The 24,385-nt window shown below is 48.0% G+C and overlaps 1 protein-coding gene across 5 annotated transcripts in view; it reads right to left on the reverse strand.

The window, feature by feature from the left end:
* Positions 1 to 8,675: 8,675 nt before the first annotated feature.
* Positions 8,676 to 24,385, reverse strand: part of PRAG1 (PEAK1 related, kinase-activating pseudokinase 1) — a 44,978-nt gene continuing 29,268 nt past the window's right edge. For all 5 annotated transcript variants that reach the window (XM_073340337.1, XM_073340338.1, XM_073340336.1 and 2 more), the window contains 3 exons: positions 24,071 to 24,228; positions 16,088 to 16,743; positions 8,676 to 10,263 (listed from right to left, as the gene is read on the reverse strand). In XM_073340337.1, the coding sequence (XP_073196438.1) occupies positions 9,223 to 10,263; positions 16,088 to 16,743; positions 24,071 to 24,228 (1,855 nt within the window). In that variant the 3' untranslated portion in view covers positions 8,676 to 9,222. The remainder of the gene's footprint in view (positions 10,264 to 16,087; positions 16,744 to 24,070; positions 24,229 to 24,385) is intronic.

Consider the following 24,385-nt stretch of genomic DNA (forward strand, 5'->3'; position numbering starts at 1 on the left):
GATGGACTTGCCTTTCAGTGCACACCCAAAAGTGTGCCCTTGGGTACTAGGCACTCAGGCCACTGCAAAGCGAGAGCAAAGCGGGGCGGGGGGGGGGGGCACGACCAAGTGAGAGGGGGGTGGGAGGCCTTGGGATCCTGCTGATTAAAGTCTAGGCAGCTGAGGCAGACTGTATTTCTGCGTACAATTTAGCGTGTGGTAAGTGGTCGGGTTACAGTCTGAGCGAACATCACACCCTTTATTCTAGTCCAGACAAGGCCTAGCACGTGCTGCAGCAAAGCTTGTCTGAGCAGACTTTCTGAAGGTGTTTGTTAGATCCCAAGGCAGGGCTCAAACAGGGGGTAGCGTAGGGGTCCATCTGCCCTAGGCAAAAAGTGCTTATTTACCATGTGAGTGACCACGTGCCAGCTAACGCATGGTAACCCCTGCCCGCCCTGCCCCCTTTCCGAGCGCAGACAAGGCCTCGGGGCAGAAAGAGATGGCAATGAGGAGGGAACTGTGAACCCCGAGGGACCCCCGAGCAGAAAGGCTTTCTAGACAAAGGTATACGTGCCACGTGACCAAAAGGACCAAACCAAGACGGCACAACAGAACCTGCCTATTGCTGGGCCGCATCACTAATAAGTTGCCCATAGTAATGGTATAGAAGCACTTGAAGCTTTGCTGTCTGTGCTATTTATGCCACACATCAGCGGTCTGACAGAGGGCATTGTTCAGTGACTTCCTTCCCCTTGGCACTTCCCCGGACTCACTTCTGGCCAGGCAGCTCACTCCATCGATCCGACAAACAAAGTGCAAGGCCTGGGCTGCCAAGCGTGAACGATGTGGTGGGAAGAAGAGACCCTGCCCATTTCTGTTACTCAGTCCGGCCACGAGACAGGACACCCTTTGAGGCCCAGCAGATGAAGGGCGAGTGCCTCTTTAAAGCCGCCCTTTTAGCTGCAGTCATGTGTCATAAGAACATAGGACTTGCCAGACTGGAGCAGACGCTCCGACCACCTAATCCACCGTCCTGCCTCTGGCAATGACTCGTGTCAGTTCAGGGCAACTGCTCCTGGTGTTCCCTGGCAGCGGTTCAGTAAGGGCACCCACTCTTGGCTTTCCACTCCCCAGCTGGTGCCTCCCTTCAGTGGAGACGTGCGTCTCTGTCTCCCTTCTGATCGGGCTATTTCCAGGCTGGACACTTCCCTCGCCTTCACTGTGTCATTCCCAGCACAGACAGGTTGCTCTGCTTCTCTTCAGAGATGGGTCACAATGTAATTGCTACAGAGATAAAGTTACAACACAGCTCTTTCTAAGCGACCCTACTTTAGTCGAAGTACAAAGCATTACAAAGAAAACATATTAAACAATAAAAGAGCCTACCCACATGCTAAAAAGCTCACTAGAGTTCATCCCATCTCTCACATTGGCTCTGGCAAGTGCAGTTTTAATCCCCTGCCTTAGGGCACCCATCTGGTTACAAGTTCATCAGAGCTTCAACTCATCAGAACAGCCGTAGTGAGGCAGACCAATGATCCGTCTAGCCTAGTAGCCAGTCTTTGACTGTGGTCAGTACCAGATGCTCCAGAGGGAATGGACAGAACAAGGCAACTGTTGGGTGATCCATCCCATCGTCCAGTCCCTGCTTCTGGCAGTCAGAGATTTAGGGACACCCAGAGCATGGGTTTGCATCCCTGACCATCTTGACTAATAGCCATTGATTGACCTGTCCTCCATGAACTTATCTAAGTCTATTTTGAACCCAGTTATAGTTTTGGCCTTCACAACATCCCCTGGCAACGAGTTCCACAGGTGGACCATGCATCGTTATACTTCCTTACGTTTGTTTTAAACCTGCGGCCTATTCATTTCATTGGCTGACCCCTGGTTCTTGTGTTATGTGAAGGGGTAAATTACACGTCCTTATTCACGTTCTCCACCCCAGTCATGATTTTCTAGACCTCTCTCAGATCCCCCCTTAGGCCTCTCTTTTCCAACCTGAACAGTCCCAGTCTTATTAATCTCTCCTCACATGGAAGCTGTTCCATCCCCCAGATTATTTTATTACCCTTCTCTGCACCTTTTCCAACCCTAATATGTTTTTTGTGAGATAGGGCAACCAGAACTGCATGCAATATTCCAGGAGCAGGAGTGCCATGGATTTATATAGTGGCATTATGATATTTTCTGTCTTATTATCTATCCCTTTCCTAATGGCTCCTCACATTGTTAGCTTTTTTGACTGGGGGTGAGGTTTTTTCAGCCCCCCAGAAGCAAGCACTCCTCCCAAGCACCCCCATTTCCCTATGGGGCCCAAGAGTGCAGTCAGACAGCCCTACATGTAGCGCAGAACAAGCCCATTCATAATGTGTTCAGATTCCTTTTTATACAGTTCAGGGGTCTTTGAACTGGAGTTTCCAGGTGCATGCAGTTAGTAGGCAGAGGGTCTCTTTTTCTCTCCCTCCAGAGTGTATCTTCAAAGAATTGGCTTCAGAGAGAGAGAATTTGCATTCCCCTCACCTCGAGGTATTTCCTAAGGAAATCCATCTCACACCTATTGTTCCAAAAAGACCTTTGAACTTCCTCATGCCTTCCAGATATTGCCTTAATCTTGTTTTCCTGCTAAAGAAGTTCCATACAATCCCTCAATGTACTCAAACATTTGCATTTGTAAAATAATGAATGCCAAGGGTGCTAACCCTAATTCGATAAGGTTTAACTTAATTCAGTAAAGTTAATCTGAATTCCATAAGGTTTGTTCAGGACATTACATGATAGGGTCAGTCTGACAACTGGCCCCAGATGCTTCAGCGGAAGGTGTAAGAGCCCTAAAGTGCATCACTGAGAGTCAAAGATCATCTTAGGTCCCGAAGCAGAAGATTTAATCTCTCTTCTGGAATGTAGCACCCCCTCTCCACTAGGTTACCTCCTTTAATGCCAATCTGCTTATGGGTTTGATGGACAGGCCTGGGTTCTTCTGGACCCTGCCACCCACTAAGCAGGGTGTAACTTCTTTATATTCTTTCTACAGGAGTTTATTTGGCAGTGCCTCCACCCCTTGCTCCGTCCTGGCAAGGTCACCAGGGCAGCTTGGAAAATTCTAACCACAGGATAACCCCCACTTACTTTTCAGATAGTGCGAGACTCCCAAGAAATAACCCAAACAAACAGTAATTATGATAACTATAACATAATAGGGTAAAACACTATTCTCAGGGTGACCGGTGCCCACGCAGATAATACACGCGACCTGATACAGCAAACTTAGAATTAGCGTCCCATTGGTATGTTTATAGGGGCCCTTGATGATCTGTGACCACGATATCTTCTGTGCAGTAGTTAGCAACTTGGCTGACTGGGTTCTTTCAGTACAGCCCAAAAAACTCACAAGTGGGATAAGGGGGTCAGTCCCTCTGCAGGTTTAGTAGGCAGCAGGTAATACAATCCCCAAACCCTTACCCCCTAGCTTGAAGTCACAGTTCAGGGAGTAAGGGGTCTCCTAAACAATTCCCTGACTGGCTAACTAAAAGACGGCGCATTTACAACTCCGTGACGGATCCACTGGTTTAGAGATGGCTCTGAACTCCTCAGTCACTGCAGAGGGCTGATTATTGCTGCTGGCAGGCGTCCTCTTCATTCAGGAGTCAGGCTGCTTCTGGGCCAGGATTTCCCATCACCACCAAGGGGTTCAGGGCTCAAGGTGCAGGTTACAGAACTCGACTAAAATCCCAACTTTAGTCTCCACCCCCAGGGCCCAGACACTCTCAGCAGCCCTGGACTAACCCTGAGAGGGGAGCTGGCCATGTGGGGACTCCTCTCACTTGGAGAGCGGGGCAGGGGGCTAATTCAGCCTGCCAGGGGAAAGTTTTCCCAGCGGGAAAGGCTCAGGAATTTTGCTCTCATGTCCCCAGAGGCCAGTTCTCAGGAGGACCCTGCATGCAGGCCTGGCTCCAGACTGCTCCAGAATCACTTTCCCCCTCATCCTGAGCACCCAGGGAAGGGCATCTCACTCCCTATTGGCCGCTGAGCAGAGTCTGCCTTTGGCTTCGCCTCCTTACCAGGGACAGCGTCACCTCCCCGAGCTACCAGCACACAGAGCCCCAGGGACCTCGCTCAGTTACAGGAATATTCGTCCTGAGTTAGGACAGGACCAGAAATGACAACAGGAACATTGGCATTACTGTCCCTTTTCATGCATTAGGGTCTCGTAACAAGGAGTCAAATGCTCTTTTGAATTGTAAATTTGGCTCCAGCCACACGCCTACTCCTAAAAATAAAGGCCAAGATTTTTTTTAAAAAAGGAGCCTAAAAGACCTGATTTTCAATAGTGCTGCGCACCCATCAGCACCCGTCGGCCTCCCCTCCCCGAGCTGCATGGAAGAGAGGGAGGACGTCCAAGCCTGCCCCGCTGAACGGAGCAGATGCTGCAGCCCCGCGCGTAGCAAGGAGCCGGCTGTGCAGGGATTCCATTGTTCCACACCTTCCTCTTGGAGCAGATTGGACTGATAGGTGTTGGAGCATTTCCTTCTTTCTGGTCACGGCTAGTTTACGAAGGCCTCTCTGAATTGACGGGATGTGCGCTCATTGCTGAGTAATGCTCTTGGCCGGGCCCAGCAAGTTTATTTTTGCTGCTGCGAACGGCTCTTGGGAGTCCACTCACTGCTGTGCCGAACGAGCCCGCCAGGGAACCACGTGCTGAAAGGCAGCCAGCACAGCCAGCGAGGGCGGATTTCTGTTCGCTTGGGGTCACCCTTTGTCTATGCGTAGAGTTAAGATATTTGAAAGATAAAATGCTTTTCAAATCAATACCTTTTCTAGCTCCACTAGAGGTTATTGGCTTGATGCAGGAATCACGGGGGTTAGATTCTCCCGTCTCCTCCAAGCAAGCACTGAATGCAACGTTCCTCCAAGCACCCCCATTTCTCTAAGTATCACAGACACCCCTGCCTAGCCTCCGAGGAAATCAGCTGGCACAACAGGCTTCAGACTCTGGGCACTCCCGCTTGGGCTGCTCCTGCTGCAGGGCACAAGCCCATTACTCCATGGAGCCAGGGAGGAAGGGCCAGCCCCTAGACCCCAATGGCAGGCCCCTTATAGCTTTGTTCACCTTCCTCTGAAGGGCCTGGAGGGGGCCTTTGGGGGAGCTGAGTGAACAATAGCGTCTCTTCCCCTTCCATAGCACCCAGGGAGTTAGATGCTCATATGGAGTGGAAAGCTCTTATTCAGACCCCTTAGCACACAGCCAGAGAAAGCCAAGTAGGGGCAACCAGACGATGTTTGGCTTTGGAGAGGGGGCGAATGTGTGTGATTTCCTGGGAGTGGAAGCAGCTTTTGCCAGCGAGGACGGCAGCCACAAGCCTACCCATTGCCCTGGGGCAGCAGGGATGGCATTTTGCACAGGCATTTCCCCAGCTGGCACTGGGCTGCAGGGAGGCCCGAGGGCCTGATCCTGGTCTCACTCTCAGCAGTCTGGCAGTGGTTCAGTTCCTCTGCCTGGCCCGGAGTTCCTCCTGATCTAAAGCACCGTCAGCAAGATCAAAAGCGCACTCAGCCGCAGCTGCGGGTTTTAGCTGTTGTATTTATACTATAAAGCAATTCTTCCCTCTCAATGAAATTCCCCTGCTGCTTCCTAGAGAACAAGTGATCTCCACAACACGCCGCTCTGGGACATCAATCATTACGTCCAGGGCTCACAAGGAGACCCCGGGGGCTGCCTGGGTGACGATGCTCCAGGGATGGAGCCATGTAGCCATGTGCACGGTCACAAACCGAGGCATCATGTGGTATAAATCGTCAAACCGAACAAAGCTGCCACTTCTCCTCCTTTACATACAGCCTTAGAAGGGAGGTAGGGAGCTGGCCTGGCTGCGTTTGTGTTAAAGAGAGTTCGTTTTAGCATTCCCTTACCCAACACCTCCCCAGCTCTGTTCATCTAATTTCCTTCCCCTGCTGAAGCCCGGCATGTCAATTGAGAGTTCTCCGGGGAAAGCGCCATCTCGCTTGCTACATGTCTGTACAGCACCTAGCATCACGTGTCCCTGACCCACGGCTGGCTCCCTAGGCAATGGTAATAAACATCTGCAGTGAACCAGAAAGTACCAGAGGTGGGCGGGAAAGTTCAGAGTTTTGTTAAAATTCACATTTGTGCCCAGTGATCCCCACGGCTTGATTGCCCGGAGCTTTCAGCACTGAAATCTGGGCATATTTCATTGTCACACGAGGCTTGAGTGCAGCAAGCCTGGCCATTAACCGTTATCCTTAACTGCCACCTTGTGCCTTGACCTTGCAGCTCATCGGGGAGCATATGCGAGATCGCCCTCGGCTCTGAAACGCCTGCAGCACTCAGGCAGAGCACAACACAGAGCGGAAGCTTTCCTGCCGAATTTCCTTGCTGCTCACCATTTCAGACAGACTCCCAGTTAAACAGAACTTTAATAACTGCTATGTTTGCATTCAAAGCGTCGCCGATTTAACAGGGCGGTTTCACAAGGCTCATTGGAAGGGATTTCGCAACAGCAGCAGAAATTTTGGAGGAAACCAAAAGATTATTTTGCATTGTTCTTTCATCACACAGGAGGTGCTACAGATCGGTGGGGAAAGATGGGAGCAACCTGATGCACAGATGAAAAAGCAACTCTTTAAAAAGAAAGAAAGAAAGAAAGAAAGAAAGAAAGAAAGAAAGAAAGAAAGAAAGAAAGAAAGAAAGAAAGAAAGAAAGAAAGAAAGAAAGAAAGAAAGAAAGAAAGAAAGAAAGAAAGAAAGAAAGAAAGAAAGAAAGAAAGAAAGAAAGAAAGAAAGAAAGAAAGAAAGAAAGAAAGAAAGAAAGAAAGAAAGAAAGAAAGAAAGAAAGAAAGAAAGAAAGAAAGAAAGAAAGAAAGAAAGAAAGAAAGAAAGAAAGAAAGAAAGAAAGAAATGTTAGCAGTTGATGCAGAGCGGGTAAAGAGGTGCTGCCCAGCTATAAAGAAGTGTCAAATATCCCCACACTAACCCTTGCTGTTTAAAAGCCCTGACGAAAAGTTGCTGGGTTTGGATACAAATGAGGGCAGGCGGGAAGCATATGGGAATTTCCTTAGAATTGTTTCCAGTGACACAACGTGGCCAAAGAGTTCCAGGCCAGAACAGATGATCTGGCCATCCTGTCTGACCTCCCGCATAGCATAGGACACCAATGCCAACCAGCGCCCGCACGCTAAACCCAACAACGGAGAGCGAGGTATCACAGCCCACAGCTGCCTGGACTCGGATGGGTGACAGGCAGAGAACAGGAAGGACTGAGGCGCCCAGTGCTGGAGGCCCATGCAAAGGCAGGGAAATGAGTAATTCAGTGAGGGGCTCCAGACAATCTGGCAAGAAAGCTGCACCCACATGCAGCAGGGGAAGGGTGAAAAGCTGAACTGGTTTCTATCCAAGCCCTCTCTCCGAAGTAAAAAGTCGGACACTGGACTGCGGCATCTCTGTGTGCTGGATTCTGCTGCCCACTGCAGAGTCCCACTGCAATCAGTGAGGCTGCTCACGCATTAGTCACCCATTTTACAGATGGCAGAATCTTGTGCTGAAGGAGTAATGACTAAGGAGGCCAAATCCTGCCCTGCCCTACAACTTTGCTATCCCACGGAGGCCGTAAAGGAGGTTAGGGGACAGCCCCCTGGTTTTATGAAAATCAGTCACCCAAGTCCTGGCATGGAAACACACTGATTTCAAGCCGCCTCGATTCTTCATTAAAACAAAATACCACGTGTCGAGCCTCCTGGAGAGCAAGCCCATGGCATGTGCAGCAGGGTTAAGTTGCAGCCCATCCTGTCTGAATGCACCGCACGCAGCCCAACCCCAAGGTCCCTGCGCTGGTCCGGAGTGTAAGCGTGTGGGAACGAGCAGACGGGGGCGCAAGACACTACCCAAAGGACAAAGCGAAAAAGGTAGAGGGAGCGGCTGACAGACAGGAGAAGCTCTTTGTTCCTATCCACGTCTACACATGGAAACGGAGCTCAGACAGAGCTTTGCTGTTAATGCTCTGTAGGAGTTTGCTGGCGCCTCCCTTTGCAACGCACACGTCAATTGTCCCTTGTTCCCTCTGATACATTCAATCGTGTGTGCGTCCAATGCGGGTGTATGGTGCCTAGCACAACGCGACCCCGCTCCCAGATCGGGGCCTCTAGTTGCAACCACAAAACAAAAACAGAAATAATACTCAGCTCTTTCCAAGGGCATCTCAGCCACAGGGTCTCCGCAAGCAGGTATCATTCTCCCCACTGTACAAGGCAGAGCTGGAGGCAGAGAGAGCAGTGACTTGCCGAAGGCCCCCAACGAACCTGACCTGGTGGTGGTAACACTGGGAAATTCTGGGTACGCCCCTCCTTCCCTGGGGTATGCAGAGATTAGCCTATGTATGACAAATCTGTGCTTGCTGTAAGCTGGTTACAGAAATGGGGTCCTGAAAAGGTTAGCAAAAAGAACTGTTCCTATGCGTACATACACCTGGTGCTGCTCTGGAAACAATCCTTTTAAACTTTGCAGCTTCTCTAGTCCCAGCCTCTGCTGGGGATGAGGGGTGTCCCCATCCTGTTACATTAATCCTACCTGTTCCTGAGCAAAGCCTGAAAACCCACAGAGTGAGTCTGGCTCTTTTCTGTTGGCATTTTGCATTGCTGCAATTTTGGTCGCATGGACAAGAGAACCGTGTTGCAAATCTGGAGATCATTTAATAAGCAAATTGCCTCAAATATTCCCTCTTTTATGGGGAATAAAGTTTGGTTCCAACAGGGATCTATGTCTGCCATGAAATTCAACACAAACTCGTTCTGCTCATTAGGAAACATACACACGCACAAGTTTTTATTTGCCCAAAGAGTTACCATACCAAAATAGCAGGCATCCGGTTTTTTGTTTGTTTGTAGTTTACAGTATTCAAAACAATAAGAAAAGGAGTACTTGTGGCACCTTAGAGACTAACAAATAAATTGGTTAGTCTCTAAGGTGCCACACCTACTCCTTTTCTTTTTGCGAATACAGACTAACAGGGCTGCTACTCTGAAAACTGTTCAAAACAATGTAATTAACCTGAAATGTACATAGATTGATTTTTTTTTTCAATGGGGAGAAAAAGATTGGATCCCGTTCTTAGTAAGTGATCTGCCATCAGTGTGAAAGTGATTTGTACCATTATCCGTGAGTGAATGTCAACCTTAGAAACATCTTTCATTTTCCTTGCTGCTGCTGCTCGGTTTGAAATGCTTTTTGAGATCAGAGAAGCTGAAGGAGTTTCAATGTGTTAAAGAGGAAAACTGGGTCTGCAGAAGCTAAATATTGACAGCAGAGCCAGTCCTCCAGTTCAATGCTCCGCTCAGTGTCCACTGCCCTCTCTGCAAATTTCATCATCAGCAGAGCCCGTTTCATGTCGATCCAGTTCTGGAGAGCACCGAAGAGGGCTTCTTCGTGGTTAAGAGGCTGGTCTGTTAAATCTTTCCTGGGACCCCAGAGCAAACACTGCAGGATCCATTTTGCCTCTGTGATGCAGACGCGTTTGATCGGGTCTGCTTCCAGCAACAAGTGAGCAAGCTGCTGGAGCCCACGGGAGTAAATGGAAAGGTTGGGGAGTTGGGGGAGGTCATCTTGGCTGTACTCCTGTTCCCTGAGATGGGCCCTCACCTCAAAAGGGTTGGGCTGGTGGAGAAGTTCATAGATGAGGATGCCCGTTTGAAATTCATCGAACTTTTTGTACTGAGAGGCCGACACAATCTCCGGGGCCAGCCGGGCCTGGTTCTTTTTCAGTTTGGAGTCCCCGGCCCCCGGCTTTTGCTTGGCCTTCAAAAAGTTGCTCACAATGAGCCTGGGCAAGTGCTTTTCGTCTTTGGTTTTACTGCAGCCAGTCAGAGGCTTGCAGTGAACTAGTAGCAAGTTTTCCAGACAAAGATCTCTGTGTACGATGCCATGCTCCTTTAGATGCTCCAGGCCATGGCAGAGCTGGAGGAGCAGGAAGCACACCCGCCGTTCGTACGCCTCTGGCTTGGTTTGATGGCAAGTTGCCGCATCCCTCATGAAGTCGGCTGTGGTTTGGTGCGGCACTTCGCGGGTGATGACGACCACACAATCCCGTTCGCTGGCAGAGTGGGAGAGGCCGGGGCCATCTGGAGGAGAAGTGCTTTTTGCGACGTCAGAGGAGAGCAACATGCTGAAGGGCACAGAGGCTACGAAGTGTCCACAGTCCTGCTGGATGTTGAAGTGAACTGGCACCGAGGGGCTGTGGTACGAAGCAGACACTTTGCATTCTTGAGTTTTACAAATCTGTGAAGAGAAAACAAGAGATAACAGGGTGGGTTAGGATGGTCGCTCACCCAGTCGCCAACTGCTTGGCAAAATGTGCTCCAACAGCGGTGCCTCCAGCTTAGCAGGAAACTGTTCCTTTAGGGCATAACATATGGACATTAGGACGGCCATACTGGGGCAGACCCATGGTCCATCCAGCCCAGCATCCCGTCTTCCGACAGTGGCCAATGCCAGAGTCCCAGAGGGGATGACCAGAACAGGGCAATCATCACATGATCCTTCCCCTGTGGCCAAGTCCCAGCATCTGGCAGTCAGAGGTTTACGGACACCCAGAGTGGTTGCATCCTTGACCTTCTTGGCTAATAGCCATTGATGGACCTATCCTCCATGAACTCATCTAATTCTTTTTTGAACTCGGTTATACTTCTGGCCTTCACAACTTCCCTTGGCAATGAGTTCCACAGATTGATCGTCCATTATGTGAAGCAGTCCTTCCTTTTGTTTTAAACCTGCTGCCTATTAATTTAAATCAGGAGGCCCCTGGTTCTTGTGTTATGTGAAGGGGTAAACAACACTTTCCTATTCACTTTCTCCACACCAGTCATGATTTTCTAGACCTCTATCATGTCCCCCCTTAGTCGTCTCTTTTCCAAGCTTTCTAATCTCTCCTCAGAGGGAAGCTGTTCCACCCACCTCATCATCTGTGTTCCCCTTCTCTGTACTTTTTCCAATTCTAACATATCTTTTTGGAGATGGTGCCCAGAACTACGCTCGGTACTCAAGGTGTGGGTGTAGTGGCATTCGGATATTTACTGTCTTATCATCCCCTCCTTTCCGAATGGTTCCTCACACGCTGTTCCCTTTTTTGACCGCTGCTGCACGTGGAGCAGATGTTTTGCCGAGAACTAGCCGTGATGACTCCAAGAGCTCTCTCTTGAGCGGTGCCAGCTAATTTAGGGCTGAGGAGTCCAGGGCTGTATGTAGAAGAAGATGGGCAACAGCCTGTTGTCCCTGCTCAGAACGTGTTTTCAGCTCAGAGGATTCACCCATCTTTCCCTGCCCCGCCTCACCTTTTGTGCTCACCATCCTTCTGGCCAGCAGCTTGATCCACCTCCAGTTGGCTCCCGCTGGCCAGAGGGGCAGAAACAGGAGATGGGAAAAGCACGCTGAGTTTCCATAGCTGATGGAACACAATGGCTTCACCGGGTAATCGTAAGGAAAGTCAGAGACAAAATACCCAGCTTAAAATGTAGGTCTATGAACTGTTTGTTCTATTGGCCACTAAACTGATCATAATACCTAGTGCTTTACAGACAGCAGCTAATCCTCAGAACACTCCAGAGGTATGGAAATATGTAGCATTATCCCCATTTCACAGACAGGGAAACAAAGGCTAAAAAGTTGATGATACAGTGATGTCATGGGACCTGGGTACACGCACTCTTCTCCTTGGACATGGTTAAAACCCCATTCTGTCTTGCAACAGAGGCACGATTTTAGCTATATTGAACCCAGGTCCTCAGACATGACTGATTTTGTAGTGAAGACAGGATCAGAGTGACCTGCCTATAGACCACAGAGGACTTGAGGCCACTTTTTCAAAGGTACTTATGTCCCAAAGATATAGACAGGTGCCACTATCCGGCCATTGGTGTGCAAACTGGGATTAACCTCAGGAGTTCCTGCCTTCCGGGGTTACAGTCAGAATACATCTCACTCCCATAAGCCCTAAAACTATTTTCACTGTTCCTTCTCCCACCACTTTGTTTCACGTCTGCCTTGCACGTACTAGTGAAGCACTGAATGGTGGCCAGAAAAGCCGGCGAAAGGCTCTGGTTTTGGCACGATGGACAATCTAAGCAGCTAGCAGTACAAAGGCAGCTCAAGTCAACGGCCCAGCCTCACGACAATACTCGTGACAAAAAGAAAAATGAGGCCCACAAAGAGAAAACAAACGTCAATGGAGGACTAGGAATGACTGGCAGAGAGAAGAACAAAAACACCGACACAAAACGAAAAGGGAGAGCATTATGTAGGTTCCTGGCCCACCACCCCAGTCAAAGTTCACATAAACCTACACTAAAAACTTTTTTTTTTACATTTTAAACTTTCCCATTGTGACAGCATGAATAACTGCAGGAAAATAGGTTTATCGTAGCAACATCCATTAGCTCTGCAACAATTACAGGCCTCTCAGCATTTCCATTGTAAGCCCTTTTATTTAGGGATTTATTTAGACTTCAGCCATGTGAATTTGCTCTGGGCTGGAACTTAGCACAGGAGGTTTCAAACCCTGGAGCAAATTTTTCTCTCTTGTAAAATGTGTGCAAACCTGGACACGACATCAGTTTTGCCATCTAAGTTAAAACGAGGGCAAAAATAACTAAGAAAGACTTAGAGAGCGGAGATTCTTTTGTGCTCCTGACAAAATACTTTAAAACTAAGATTCTGCAGGGCATTAATTCTAGTGACAGAGTACTGTGGGAAAGAGCTATTTAAAATCGATTGTTTTATTTCTCTTTTCTAAGTAAAAAGGGTCTGACGTGCCTGCACATTTATGCTGTTAAAGGATGGTTTCAAGGAAACTAGCCCATGGATATATTACAAATTAACACATGACCCTACAGAGCCTTAGCATCAAAGATCTATAAAAGGAAGGACAGGGCTTTCAGTTTTTATATTCAATCAGTTTGCTACTGTAGGTGTATGTATGCCTTTTGCTATTCCTTTGTTATGTATTCTGTACAGTCTAATAATTCTGTTATAAGCAGCATACAGAAAAACGATATGGGCATTTCTTTTTTTATTGCAAGCACCTGCTCATCTGCTCAGTAATTCTACTACAACTTTCCCTACATGGCACTGCAATCCCAGGGACATTTTGCACAGACCACCAAGATTAGGCTCCAATCCCGTTACCTTCACTCCCAGTAGAAGGGGTTATAGGTCTGCTCACTGGAGTATGAATTCCTGGAGTGAACAGAGGCATCGAAATCAAGTGTCAATTTGGAGAATGTGTTCGGGTTTCTCCTGTGTAAATCATGCCAGTTGTGTGTAGACAGATCACAGAACTGTGTGCGCGCCTGGTATGTTTTAATACACGGTGGGCATGACAATGAAAGATCAAGATAAGATCCTGTCTCTGGATGAGCACTGTGTGCCTGAACAAAGGTATAAGCCAAGGCAGTAAGCATATTTTGGCTTGATTTCCCAGCAGTCAGTGTGAGCCCAGACGAGTGTGTGCACACAAGTGCTCGCACATGCCTGTGTGTGCTATAATCAATGCCATAATCAATGCCAAGACCTCAGCGCAAAGTTTTGGCTCTGACTGCTCGGAAGACACTTGGCTCAGCTAAACCTTTCAAACTGTCTGGCTTGTCCACGTCTAATTTTAACTGCAGGTCTGTTGCCTCTTTCCTGTTTGAAACCCTGTGCAATACTACAACAGGCATGGAAAGGAACCAGACAGCTGCTAAGCCTCTCAATTACCATCTATCAGTCACATTCTAATAATGAAAATGAAAGGACTCGGGAAAATTGCTGACGCACACTTTGCACTAGTGCACAGCAAGGCTACCTCTGTCTACTCTGGATCCGTACGGTCTGCGAGGATCACAGAATGAATGCACATTCGAGATGGGGACACAAGTACAGTCCTGCTATGTAAAACAGAGTTGTTTCCTTCTTTTACAACAACTCCCCCCCATGGTAAGCACACACTGGGACTAAGAATCAAGTCAGGTTGTACAAACAACGGAAAGGTCTAAATTCTTCTTAGCAAATCAGCCCAGGGTGAACCCATTCTGTGCTATGCAACGAAAAGGGCTATTCCAGTCCACTGTACAGACTTTTCTTTGGAGGCGGAAAAGGTACAAATGAACTTGCACTTATGCACGGTACAGTAAAACCTTATGCACGGTACAGTAAAGGTTCTCTTTAAACCTTTCCACTGTAAGCATTGATCTAGGGGTGTTATGACCAGCATTCAGTCTATAACTATATTCTGCCTACTTAAAATCCTCCGGTTAAATGGGATGACGAAAGGTTGATTTGTTTGGAATGTTAATTGCAAATGTATCTTTGCCCCTTTTCAACTAAAACATCCTTGGAGTTGTTCTCAGTCTGTGCAACTCTCTAGGGTAACACTCTTTTTTGGTCTGAGCATTATTTTCTCTTTAAAAAATAATGGTAGCAGAACAGTATGTGGCTGGCGTTAAGGGCTCTATGGTTATGCTGTAACCCTGTCAGGTCAAATTTTAAGGCCGCTGGAGTGATTTTACACACATCGCGAGCTGGGGATTACTTTATATACTTCCTGAGAATCTGAGCCACAGCTCACTGAAGCCACTGGAAAGCCACCCGTTGGCTGCTACAAGCTTTGGACCAGTCCTTATATTATGTTACCTTAACTGTGCCTTGAACTCTGCAGGGCTGTAGGCTGGGAGTACCAAAGAAGCCTAAGGGAGTTAGACACCTTATGCTCCTTTGAAAATCCCAGCCTAGCAGAAGGACTCTATTACACAGAGCTAAGCAAGCTTGCAGGCTTGCGACAGGCAGAGGCCCTCAGGATCTGGGCTCCCTTTCTGCAGGCCTTAGGGACTGTACAGAAGGGGACAAACATCACAACTATACAAGGAGAAAATTCAGCCCTCCTCCCCAACACTTGAGTGCTTTGGGATGTGTGTGGAAGAGGGGCTGCATCTGTCTCAGATTAAGAAAGCTGAACTTTCTAGTCTAAAATCTGTCTTTCAAACAGGCACACTAGGATACGTGAAAAGAGACAGGCCAGTTTTTATGTTAAGCGTGTAAACTTTTTATTTAGATGGTAAGTAAAGATCTCTCTGTCAATTCCTGTGGTTCATAAGGTCTTAATACACATGGTGCCAAGATAACCTGTAGACTCAAAGGTGTCTCGGACAGACGCTGTCAGCCAGAAAGGAAACAGCCTTTTTTGCGACTTTCAATCAGCTTGTGTATGTTGGAGGCAGACAGGCCTAGCACAGAGTGAAAAGCGATCCTCATCACTATGCAATAAAGAGAAAATATTGTGCTAACTGAAGACCAAACTACGGCTACTATTTCATTGTAAGTCCCTACCAACGAATGTGTGACTGGCCTTCGTTACAACCACACGAAGAATGCTTTCGCCGATATGAATTTAGCAAGGGAAAGAATGTTGATGACTTATGAAGGGATTACTTAAACACGACACCCATTTCTGCAGTATCACCTTGGTTAACTTTGATACAGACAAAGCCAACCATTCATAAAAGATGACACCATATTCTGATGGCAATTTACCAAGGTTTTACCATATATTCTAATGTCCAATCTTAGCTTACACCCAGAAATAGTCGCAGCATTCTAAACAGACCGCATGCTCTAGAGAGGAGAATTCAGGCACTCCTGCTTTCCAATCTAGCTCAGCTGCTGACTTCCTCTGTGGCTGTGGATTGCCTCAGTTTCCCCAACATATAAAACAGGTATATTATCACCTACCTCACAAGAGTGCTACGGTTGTAAAGAACTTGTAAGTGCTAAGTATTATTAGTGAACACCAATGGCACTCTCTGAGGAACACTCAGTTATGCAACAGCTGTCCAGAAACGAATACAGCAGTGAACCCTCGTGGAATTGCATATTTGAAGGATTACTGTCTGGAAGGTAAAGCTATTGGCTTATACAGCTGTGCTTCACATGCTATCAAGGCCTGGAATAATTTCCCAGGAATGGACTTCAGTGGACCAACACCCAATTTAGTCCAGAGGGTATATTCCTGTTCACTACCAGGTAAGTGCTCAGAGAGACAGCAAAAAAGCCAACACAAATAAAGTAAACGTACCTTCACCGCATAGGTGCTGGAAGGGTCCTTCAAGCAAGTAGCACAGTAATAGATGGCATCCCCAGAAACACAGCAGGGCTTGTTGCATGCCAGCTTAAAGAGAGACCAGTTGTTCTCATTGAAATGCAGTTCATTTTTCTGATCACGCATAAAACAGTCTTCGCATTTTGCAACGAGGCGGCGCAAGGATTCTGCATAAAGCCCCCCTAATTTGGCATACACCCCCTCCTTGCTGTCAATGTTGAGGAGCAGATTACGGAGCTGAAGGCTGGAGACTGAGGAAACCTGGCTGGACGCACTGAGCGGAGAGGAGGAAAATGGCTGCAGGTTTCTGTTCTGGACGCAGGTGCTACTGCTTTTGTTTGAAGTCGGACCCCAATGGCCGTTTCCTTTGCAGGCGTTTTCTAGAGATTCAGAGGAGGAGAATGAGTGGTGGGTGCTTCCCACATAGCAGAACGGGGATTCCCTTCGGACGCAGACGTTGCTTTCGGAGTGACTGATGTTCAGTCTGGGGCTGGTGGGATTCGCTGTTCTACCCAGAGGGGCTTGGCCCCAGAAAAAGCCATCAGGTGATGAAACCGCTCGGCTTACGGTTTTCTTCTGTGGCAGAGGGGGTGGCTGTAGAGGTGTGCCCAGAGACCTGTCCTGATTGGAGCCTGCAGGGAAAGGAACAGAAGAAAAGATCGGCTTTTCAGTGCAAAAGGGTGAGTGGCTCTGGTCAGATGATTGTCCTAGAAGACACGACGACAATAACTGGCTTTATGAAGCCGTGCCCCCCGCTTGTCCCTTATTAGCCTGGATGCTCCTGCTGTAAAACACAAGATGAGCTCTTCAAAGGCACAAGTCACAGTCAGGCACCCTTACAAATCAATCAATGGGAGTTAGGGGTCTTAGTATATAATTTGCCACCCAAATGCCGAGTAATGAAACCAAAGCGATAGACGTTATGATACGCATCATCACGTCCTCAATCCACGCCATTATAAGCCTCCTCCAGCTCCTATGAGTTGTTGTGTCCCCCTCATTTGGAACACAGCAGGTGGAAAGCTCGTCTGTGTTTGCTGCAGGAGATCTGCTGTACAGTAAGTAGCCAGAGCGGAGGCTCAGCACATTAGCAGCTCCAAATAGGGAGGTTCCTAAGAGAACAGGAAAGGTGGCTGTACAGGGAGCTTTGTACCACAGCCAACAGCCATCGCCAGGAGGTGCAGGCTACCCTCATGGAGTGATAATCAGTTCAGTGCGGAGCACATGGACTCAGACTGTTCCCATGAATGGCAGTGGCAGGGCTAGCCTGCGCGAGGCCTGATGTGGCCAGCTCCTCACGGCACGTCACCAGGGTTACAAGCTTCGGCCTCAGCCCTCGCTCCGGTTGGTACCGGCAGTCCCGGGCTCCCACGCCCAGCACCACTCACTTCAATGGAGCTCTGAACAGACATTGGGGGGGGTGGGGCTTTCCGCACACAGCAGGGCTGTGGTCTACATATGCACGCTGATGCATGCCTGGGGCAAGTAGGGGATCAGAGGTGGGTCCACAGCTCTCACCCATCTTGCATGGTCCATGGAGCCAGCTCAGACCGTGGTGGGAAGCTCTGGGACTGATTATACCTTCCTTGCAGGAGGGAATAACTGTATGGGCAGCTGGGAAATACGCACGGGCCACGTGGCTTACAGAGAGCCGAAAGGAAACACGCCATCCCCATCTCCCCACAGCCTTCCCAAAGGCAATGTACTGCTGTAACCACCTGTTCCTCCCGCCAATCCGCAAGAGCATGCGGTCACCTCCTCCGGCACCAGGCAAGGAGCAATTCCCCATGGTGTTCTGTCCCCAACCAGCATACTCAGGGCTGGTCAGCCTAGAACAGAGCTGGCTCATGCCAGCATCAGGGGCTCACATGCCTCTCAGCTGTGAACAAACAAGAGGCAAAGTTTGGACAATTACTGTCAAAAGACCTTGATCGCGCACAGGGTATTGTAATGGAGAGTACAGAGATGTAGCAGAGATAATTTAGCCGGTGTTTCTCTATCTACTGTGTGATGCAGCGCCAAAGAGAGCAGACTTTTACAGCAGTATTTGCGTTTTACAGGGGGGATAGTGTATGGTACCCATCAGCAATATACTGTTCCTATAGAAACATTTAATACACTGCAGTCCAGGAGCCACAGCTCAAAACTCCAGTTTTACACATGAAATCTCAATCGCTGGAGCAAAATGCCCTCTCAAGTACCTAGACTGGCTACTCCTCTTCACATCTAGACTTCTAATTGAACGGAATAAAAACGTGCCAGTCTTTGTTGCAAGCCAGCGAGTTAAATCGTAATTACGTACCTTGTGGAGACTGTTTCTCAGGTTTCTTGAACGTCAGGTTAAAACAGCCCCAACAACACTTAAGCATCATTTGCAGGGGTCACTATATATTGTCATTAGAAACCCCAGAGAAAAGCACAGGGGTGCAAAGCACAGCAGGCTCCGTTGATGTATTTTTTCCCTTATCTGCATGCCTTTTGCCCCCTCCTGAGAAATGGGAACCAAAGATTGCTGTCAGGAAGGGTTAATTTAATTGATTTGAAACAGTATTTTCTCTCTGTGTTTGCGTTACAGGCATCTGGTCCCCTCTGACGTCCCAAAGAGATCCCCAGCTTATACCCCGTTGCCTCTGCATGGAGGAAACCTTCCATGTGCAGCTCTCCTTCCCTTTGTCTGCAAAAGGGGCTCGGCTGTCTATGCAGCAGCATTTCTTGCCCCTTAGTCAGGGGTCTAAGCTGGGGGAAGAGGGTGGAGACAGGATGGGTTGGAGGAGGAGTGGGCTCGCTGGAAGCCATGCAAGCCCGGCCGTGCCCCTGGGAAGTTACTCAGAGGATAATACAGCCTGAAGCTTTATCATCTTTCCCACAGGGCTCTTCCCCCGCACCACAGGGAGGCCCTGGTAGCCTGGCACCACATGAGCTGCACTGCTACGGGAACCTGGGGTGGGCAGGGGGCCTGGTGCAGAGACACAGAACCTCCAAGCCTGGCTTCCCACAGGACCCTAGGGCCTTTCTGTGGGAGGTGTACATAGCCCCTTTCAGTGGGACCATGCGGGGTGCAGGTAGGGAACAGTGTAGTGATTATCTCCGCCTGAGACCCCTCCCATGGACTTTGTTGTGGTGGGAAAAGGTGCTCTTGGAACTCTCCCTGGGGCACTAATGGGACATCGACACTGCAAAAAAAAAAACCCCAAACCACACAACCTCACAGCAGTGAGACTCAAAGCCCGGGCTCCAGCCTGAGCAGGAATGTCTGCACTCCTGTGTTTATTCCCATAGCAGAAGCCCCATGAGCCCGAGTTAGCTGACCCACACTCTGAGACTCGCTGCCGTGGGGTTTTTTTTTTTTTTTTTTTTTGCACTGTAGCTGTATCTTAAGGCATTTCTTAACTCGCTGTGGTTACAATGACTCGTGATGTTTTTAAAACCTCAGGAAGTTCTACACGATAGCTGGCTTTGAAATGCAGATGTGAACAATATGATTACACCCAAATCCAATGCACGTTGCCAATTAATTAATTATTGCAAATCATGCATAATGGAATATCTACAGTGTAAGTGACTGAATCGGATTTAGTCAGGGGTGTTTGGAAGGAAGAGGCTGACATTCGATGGTAGTTTGAAGAAACACTGTGCAAGCTGCCAAACAGTAGTAAAGCTGGTCTATGGGAAATAGCTAAACTGTGAAGTCACTTGAGAGGAGTTCAGAATGAAATACTGAAGGATACTTGTTCGGCAACAACTATACAAACAAAGCCGGTTTAGTTTTTATGCCACAGTAACTCAGCAATTAAACAGGCTAGGCAAGGCAGAAGAAAGGAGAGCCTGACTCATGTTCCCCACTGCACTGTAGATTAAGCATTGTCAGAGTGGCGCGAAAGAAGTGACACACTGAACTCCACAGCTTGCCCCACACAGGACAAGCCTGGAGGGGAGGCACAGGGATTCAGCTGACTCCACCCTGCTGCAAAGTCCTCCACTGATTCACTCTGCAAAGTCTCAAACCTATTTGCTTTACGAATGGAGTTCTGTCCACATGCCTCAGCTGAGCCATGGGCGCGCACCAGATTGTGGCTCTTGGCACATGGCTCGTTTCAGTCAGCTGTACTTTATGAAAGTTTTCCTATCTCGTTAAAACTGGCCAGGAGTAAGGCTGGTCGTTTGTCATGGGGGAAAAAGGGAAAAGTGTTTGATCACAGCCAAAAAATGTAAGAGTAATAATTATCGTTTAGAAAAGATGAAAAATTACGGCACAGGATATCTGAATATTAAAGTGTCATGGGAAATTAGGAGAATAAATATCTGTACTGACAATATAAATATTTTGAAATAATTTAATACTAGGTTAAAAACTTCCTAAACTGCATAGCCCTCTACCATGTGTGTACACAGAGCCAGATCTGTGAAACCTCATGGCAGAGTTTTGCTCATTGTGAGCAAGGCAGCAGTAAAACCTGTTTCCTCTCTGAACTTGGTTCCTGGGTTCCAATGCTGACATTAACAGATCATGTGCAGATTATCAAAGTGAAACACTGGCCACATATTCATGAAGGCCTTTTTCTAGAAACAGAAATTCATACAACTGGATGACACAGGAGACTGGTAATGAGAGAGAGCACCTTTCACCTGTAAGTTGCTGATTCAAGTGCAGCTAGCAACAGTGCTGTTATCTTTGATAGCCTTTCCGTGTCCTGTTTGAAGTAAATTTAGCAGTCCCGGTTGTCTACTTCACAGGTGCATCCCCCACCATAAGTACTCACTGGTAATCCCATTGGCCAATTTAGCCAAGAAGCCGAAGGTTGAATGGCCACAGAGCGTGAACCATCATTGCAACCCTAGAGATCGTGCAGCTAGATCCCAATGAAGGCACATTGATGGGGCAATGTGAACATTCATTCACCAGGGCTGTAAATCCAGCAGCTTTCTGGATTCTCCGGATGGAGTACAAATAGGCCACCACTTTTCTGGAGGAAAATCCATTTCTGTATTGTCAAAAAGAAAAGGAGTACTTGTGGCACCTTCGAGACTAAAATTTATTTGTAAGACAGCTGCTACTCCGATTTCTGTACTGATGATTTTAAAATGGCTAACCAACATGGGGCATGTTGACTTACATGCTCATATGTGTATGGGAAAGCAAACTTCAGAAAGAGAAGGCTTCCCATTCACTTCCTTTGTGAAATGCAGGAAAAGGTTTCCCTACCAGGGAGCGTTTGTGTCACCAGCCACCCAGATCACTTCTTTAGGGCAGGAATCACCACCCTGCTGGCATCCTCCTCTCACTGGTGGTCTGGGCGTTGTGAATCAGGCTGAAGGACTATTGGCGGAGATCTAGGAAGGTAAGCACAGGGCCTACCTGCATTATGCACACTTGGCTGTCCTATTGCTAAAGAATTCACTGCGGAGCCCACGCCTTCCAATACATTTGTGCTCCAGAATTCAAGCGTGCATTAAAAAAAACAGAAGAGAGGGTCTGATTCATTGCTCCGCCTGGCCACCGGGGAATACCCCCAGCTGGTGTATGCTGCAAGAATGACTACACAGCCTTTCTTGCAGCCCGCAGCATGGAGGCATGGCCAGTGTAGGAGGCATTATTCTGGGGAAGTTCTCTGGCCTGTGTTATACAGGATGTCAGACAAGATGATCACAACAGGCCTTTCTGGCCCTGGTATCTATGCTACCCTCCAGCTAATCTTGGCTGCTAGATGGTCTCATGGGTGCTGTTGCAGCTGAATGTAGTTTAGATTACTATAATCACTTATTAGTTATATGGCAGTATTGCCTAGAAGCCTTGACCAGTGCTAGGTTCTGGACAAACAAGTAATGAAAAGATAGTCCCTGCCCTGGAGAGCTTACAATATAAGTAAGGTAGATCAGGCCTGAGGCTGTTCTAAACTGAGCCAGGGGCTGGCTGGGAACCCAACTAGCCCAATAATCCGGGGAGCCAGAACCTGCTTAAAACCACCTTTGCCTCACCCTGTTGGGTCCTGTGTTGGACAAAGCTCGGCCGCACCCAGGAATCTGGCCCTAGGTTTCTTGCCCTTCTGATTGTGAAGAAATCCTTCAAATAGAGTAAACCAGTGCAGTTAGGTCTGCCTGAGTCTGCAGACAGCCGAAAATCAGAGTTCTGAGAGATGTGACCTGCCCCATTCACCATAAAGGCAGCTGTCAACTTTGAAAGCTAATGATGCACATTTCAATGTCCACATGGTTTTCTATTTCACTGTAAAGTATTTTAACATCCAAACAACATGCTGAGTCCAAAACCGTAGACTGCCTTAGACCTTTCCCACATGCTGTAAGGGTCCATCTGGGCACTGCCTAACCACCACCATCTCCAGCTTTCCCGTGACTACTTCCCTAATAGTCTCTAGTGCAAAATTGAACCACGCACTGAAAATTCAACGTGCATAGGCAGAGTAAAATAAATCAAATTTACTATCCAGTGCCTGGCACAGAGTATACTGCACTGACTGGACTGTCCACTTCAAAATGTTCTTTAATCAGTGCCTCATTCTTTTAATTTATCTGAAGCTAGGGCAGAGCCTCCAACAGATTGCACCAGACCACTGCAGAATGCATGGATCTTGCCACTGAATTTTTGGTGAAGCGTGCCTGGAAATCAACTGGATCTTGATTATTCCTGCTCTGGCCAATGAGTTCTGCTCCTCATTTACATTAGCCAAAAAAAAAAAAAAAAAAATCTCAAACATTTATTTTAAATTTCTTAAGAAAATTAAAATTCCTTGTGTCACTGGAGAGAACAAGGAAACCACTTTCCCCTTCTGTTCACATCTGACAGCTATAGGTTGAGAGAGCATAAGTCTGACATGTAACATGATTTTTCTCTTTTATAATTTCCTGGCACACTCTCCCTCTTAAATTCTGAGCTAGGACTGGAAAAATGTCATTTCCAGACAACTAGGTCTGAATTTTATTGCTATGAATTGTTGCTTCTGGAGAGGCAGAACTTCCATTATATGAAGATGGCGATTTGCAAAGGAAATAGTTGCTGGACTGTGTAATGTGTCAGTACATGTCGAAGTTAAATAGACTTAGGGGAAAAACGACTTGGTAGAATATCTGCTTTTCAAAGAAAATCCAAACTAATGAAAGAGGGCACTTCCCCCCTCCTTCAAGAAATACTTGTGCGCGCCATGTTGTGCTAACCCCTTTCCCTCTCGGTACATTTGGTGTCCTTTAGTAGAGCTATAACTCTGTCACCCCTGCAACCCACTGAGGAAATCACGTCAAAGATGAACGACCCTCTGTATCTTTGATCCTGCAGCATGTCCAGCACGTCTATAGATTGTCCTGGGAGGAGGTGTGGGATTGGCTGGTCTTGAGTCTAAGAAAAACAGCAGGAAGAACGATTTTGGCCTTGGCCAAATAGATTACAGAAAGTCTGCTGCTCTGACTCAGCCCAAGTTGTCCAGAGAGAATCAGTAAGAGTTAGGAGAATTGGACAGCTCAGAGGCTGGTAACAGGACACATCCTCTTTCACCTGAGATCACCAGCTTCAAACCCAGCACTAGTCTTTTGTGACAGAGTGTAATGGCTGCCTGGTGGTCCGGGACTGTGAAGACAGCAGGTGGCCTTCCTCTCCGACCATCACAAGCAGCTCGGTCATCCTTGCCGGCAGGCTCAGCAGAGGGGGCACAGGCCAGAGCCTGCTTACACTGACATCAACTGAAGCGTTGCCGCTGACTACAGTAGGAGCAGCATTGAGTCCCACATAGGTATGGAAGCTCAACTCCTCTCTAGAGCTGTTTCCTCCAGGCCAGGGCTGAGCTATACAGTCAGAGACCGGTGCAGGGGAAGCTTGTGTTGCCGATGTTGTACTTGTTCTATGGTCCATATACTACACAAACAAGGGATCTCAGCTTTTGGGCTGTGGGTAGCCCCTTCCATGAGCCTTACACACACACACACACACACACAGAAAAACAGTTTAATTACCTCCATCACTGGCAGTCCTTGTGTCAGAGTTGAGGCTTTCTGTGGAGCCAGCCACGAAGCTGACGTGGATCCCTTGGAAAGGTGGGCCGAGGCTCTCTTCAGAGCCATTGCTAACCTTCTCCAGCTCAGAGCTACTCTTGTTCATTTTCAAAGCGTGCCTAGAAAGTTAAACAACAAACGGAATCATTGCTTGTCTGGGGAAGACGCATCGCTGCACCGTTCGCAGACAAACATCAGCCCGATTTGGTCTGACCTCTTGTTCCTGCAATAAAACCAGGGAGGCAGGGTTGGCCTGTTCATTACTGTAGAAGCCAT

The sequence above is a fragment of the Lepidochelys kempii genome, chromosome 4 (genome assembly GCF_965140265.1).
Source record: "Lepidochelys kempii isolate rLepKem1 chromosome 4, rLepKem1.hap2, whole genome shotgun sequence".
In the NCBI taxonomy this organism is placed as follows: Eukaryota; Metazoa; Chordata; order Testudines; family Cheloniidae; genus Lepidochelys; species Lepidochelys kempii.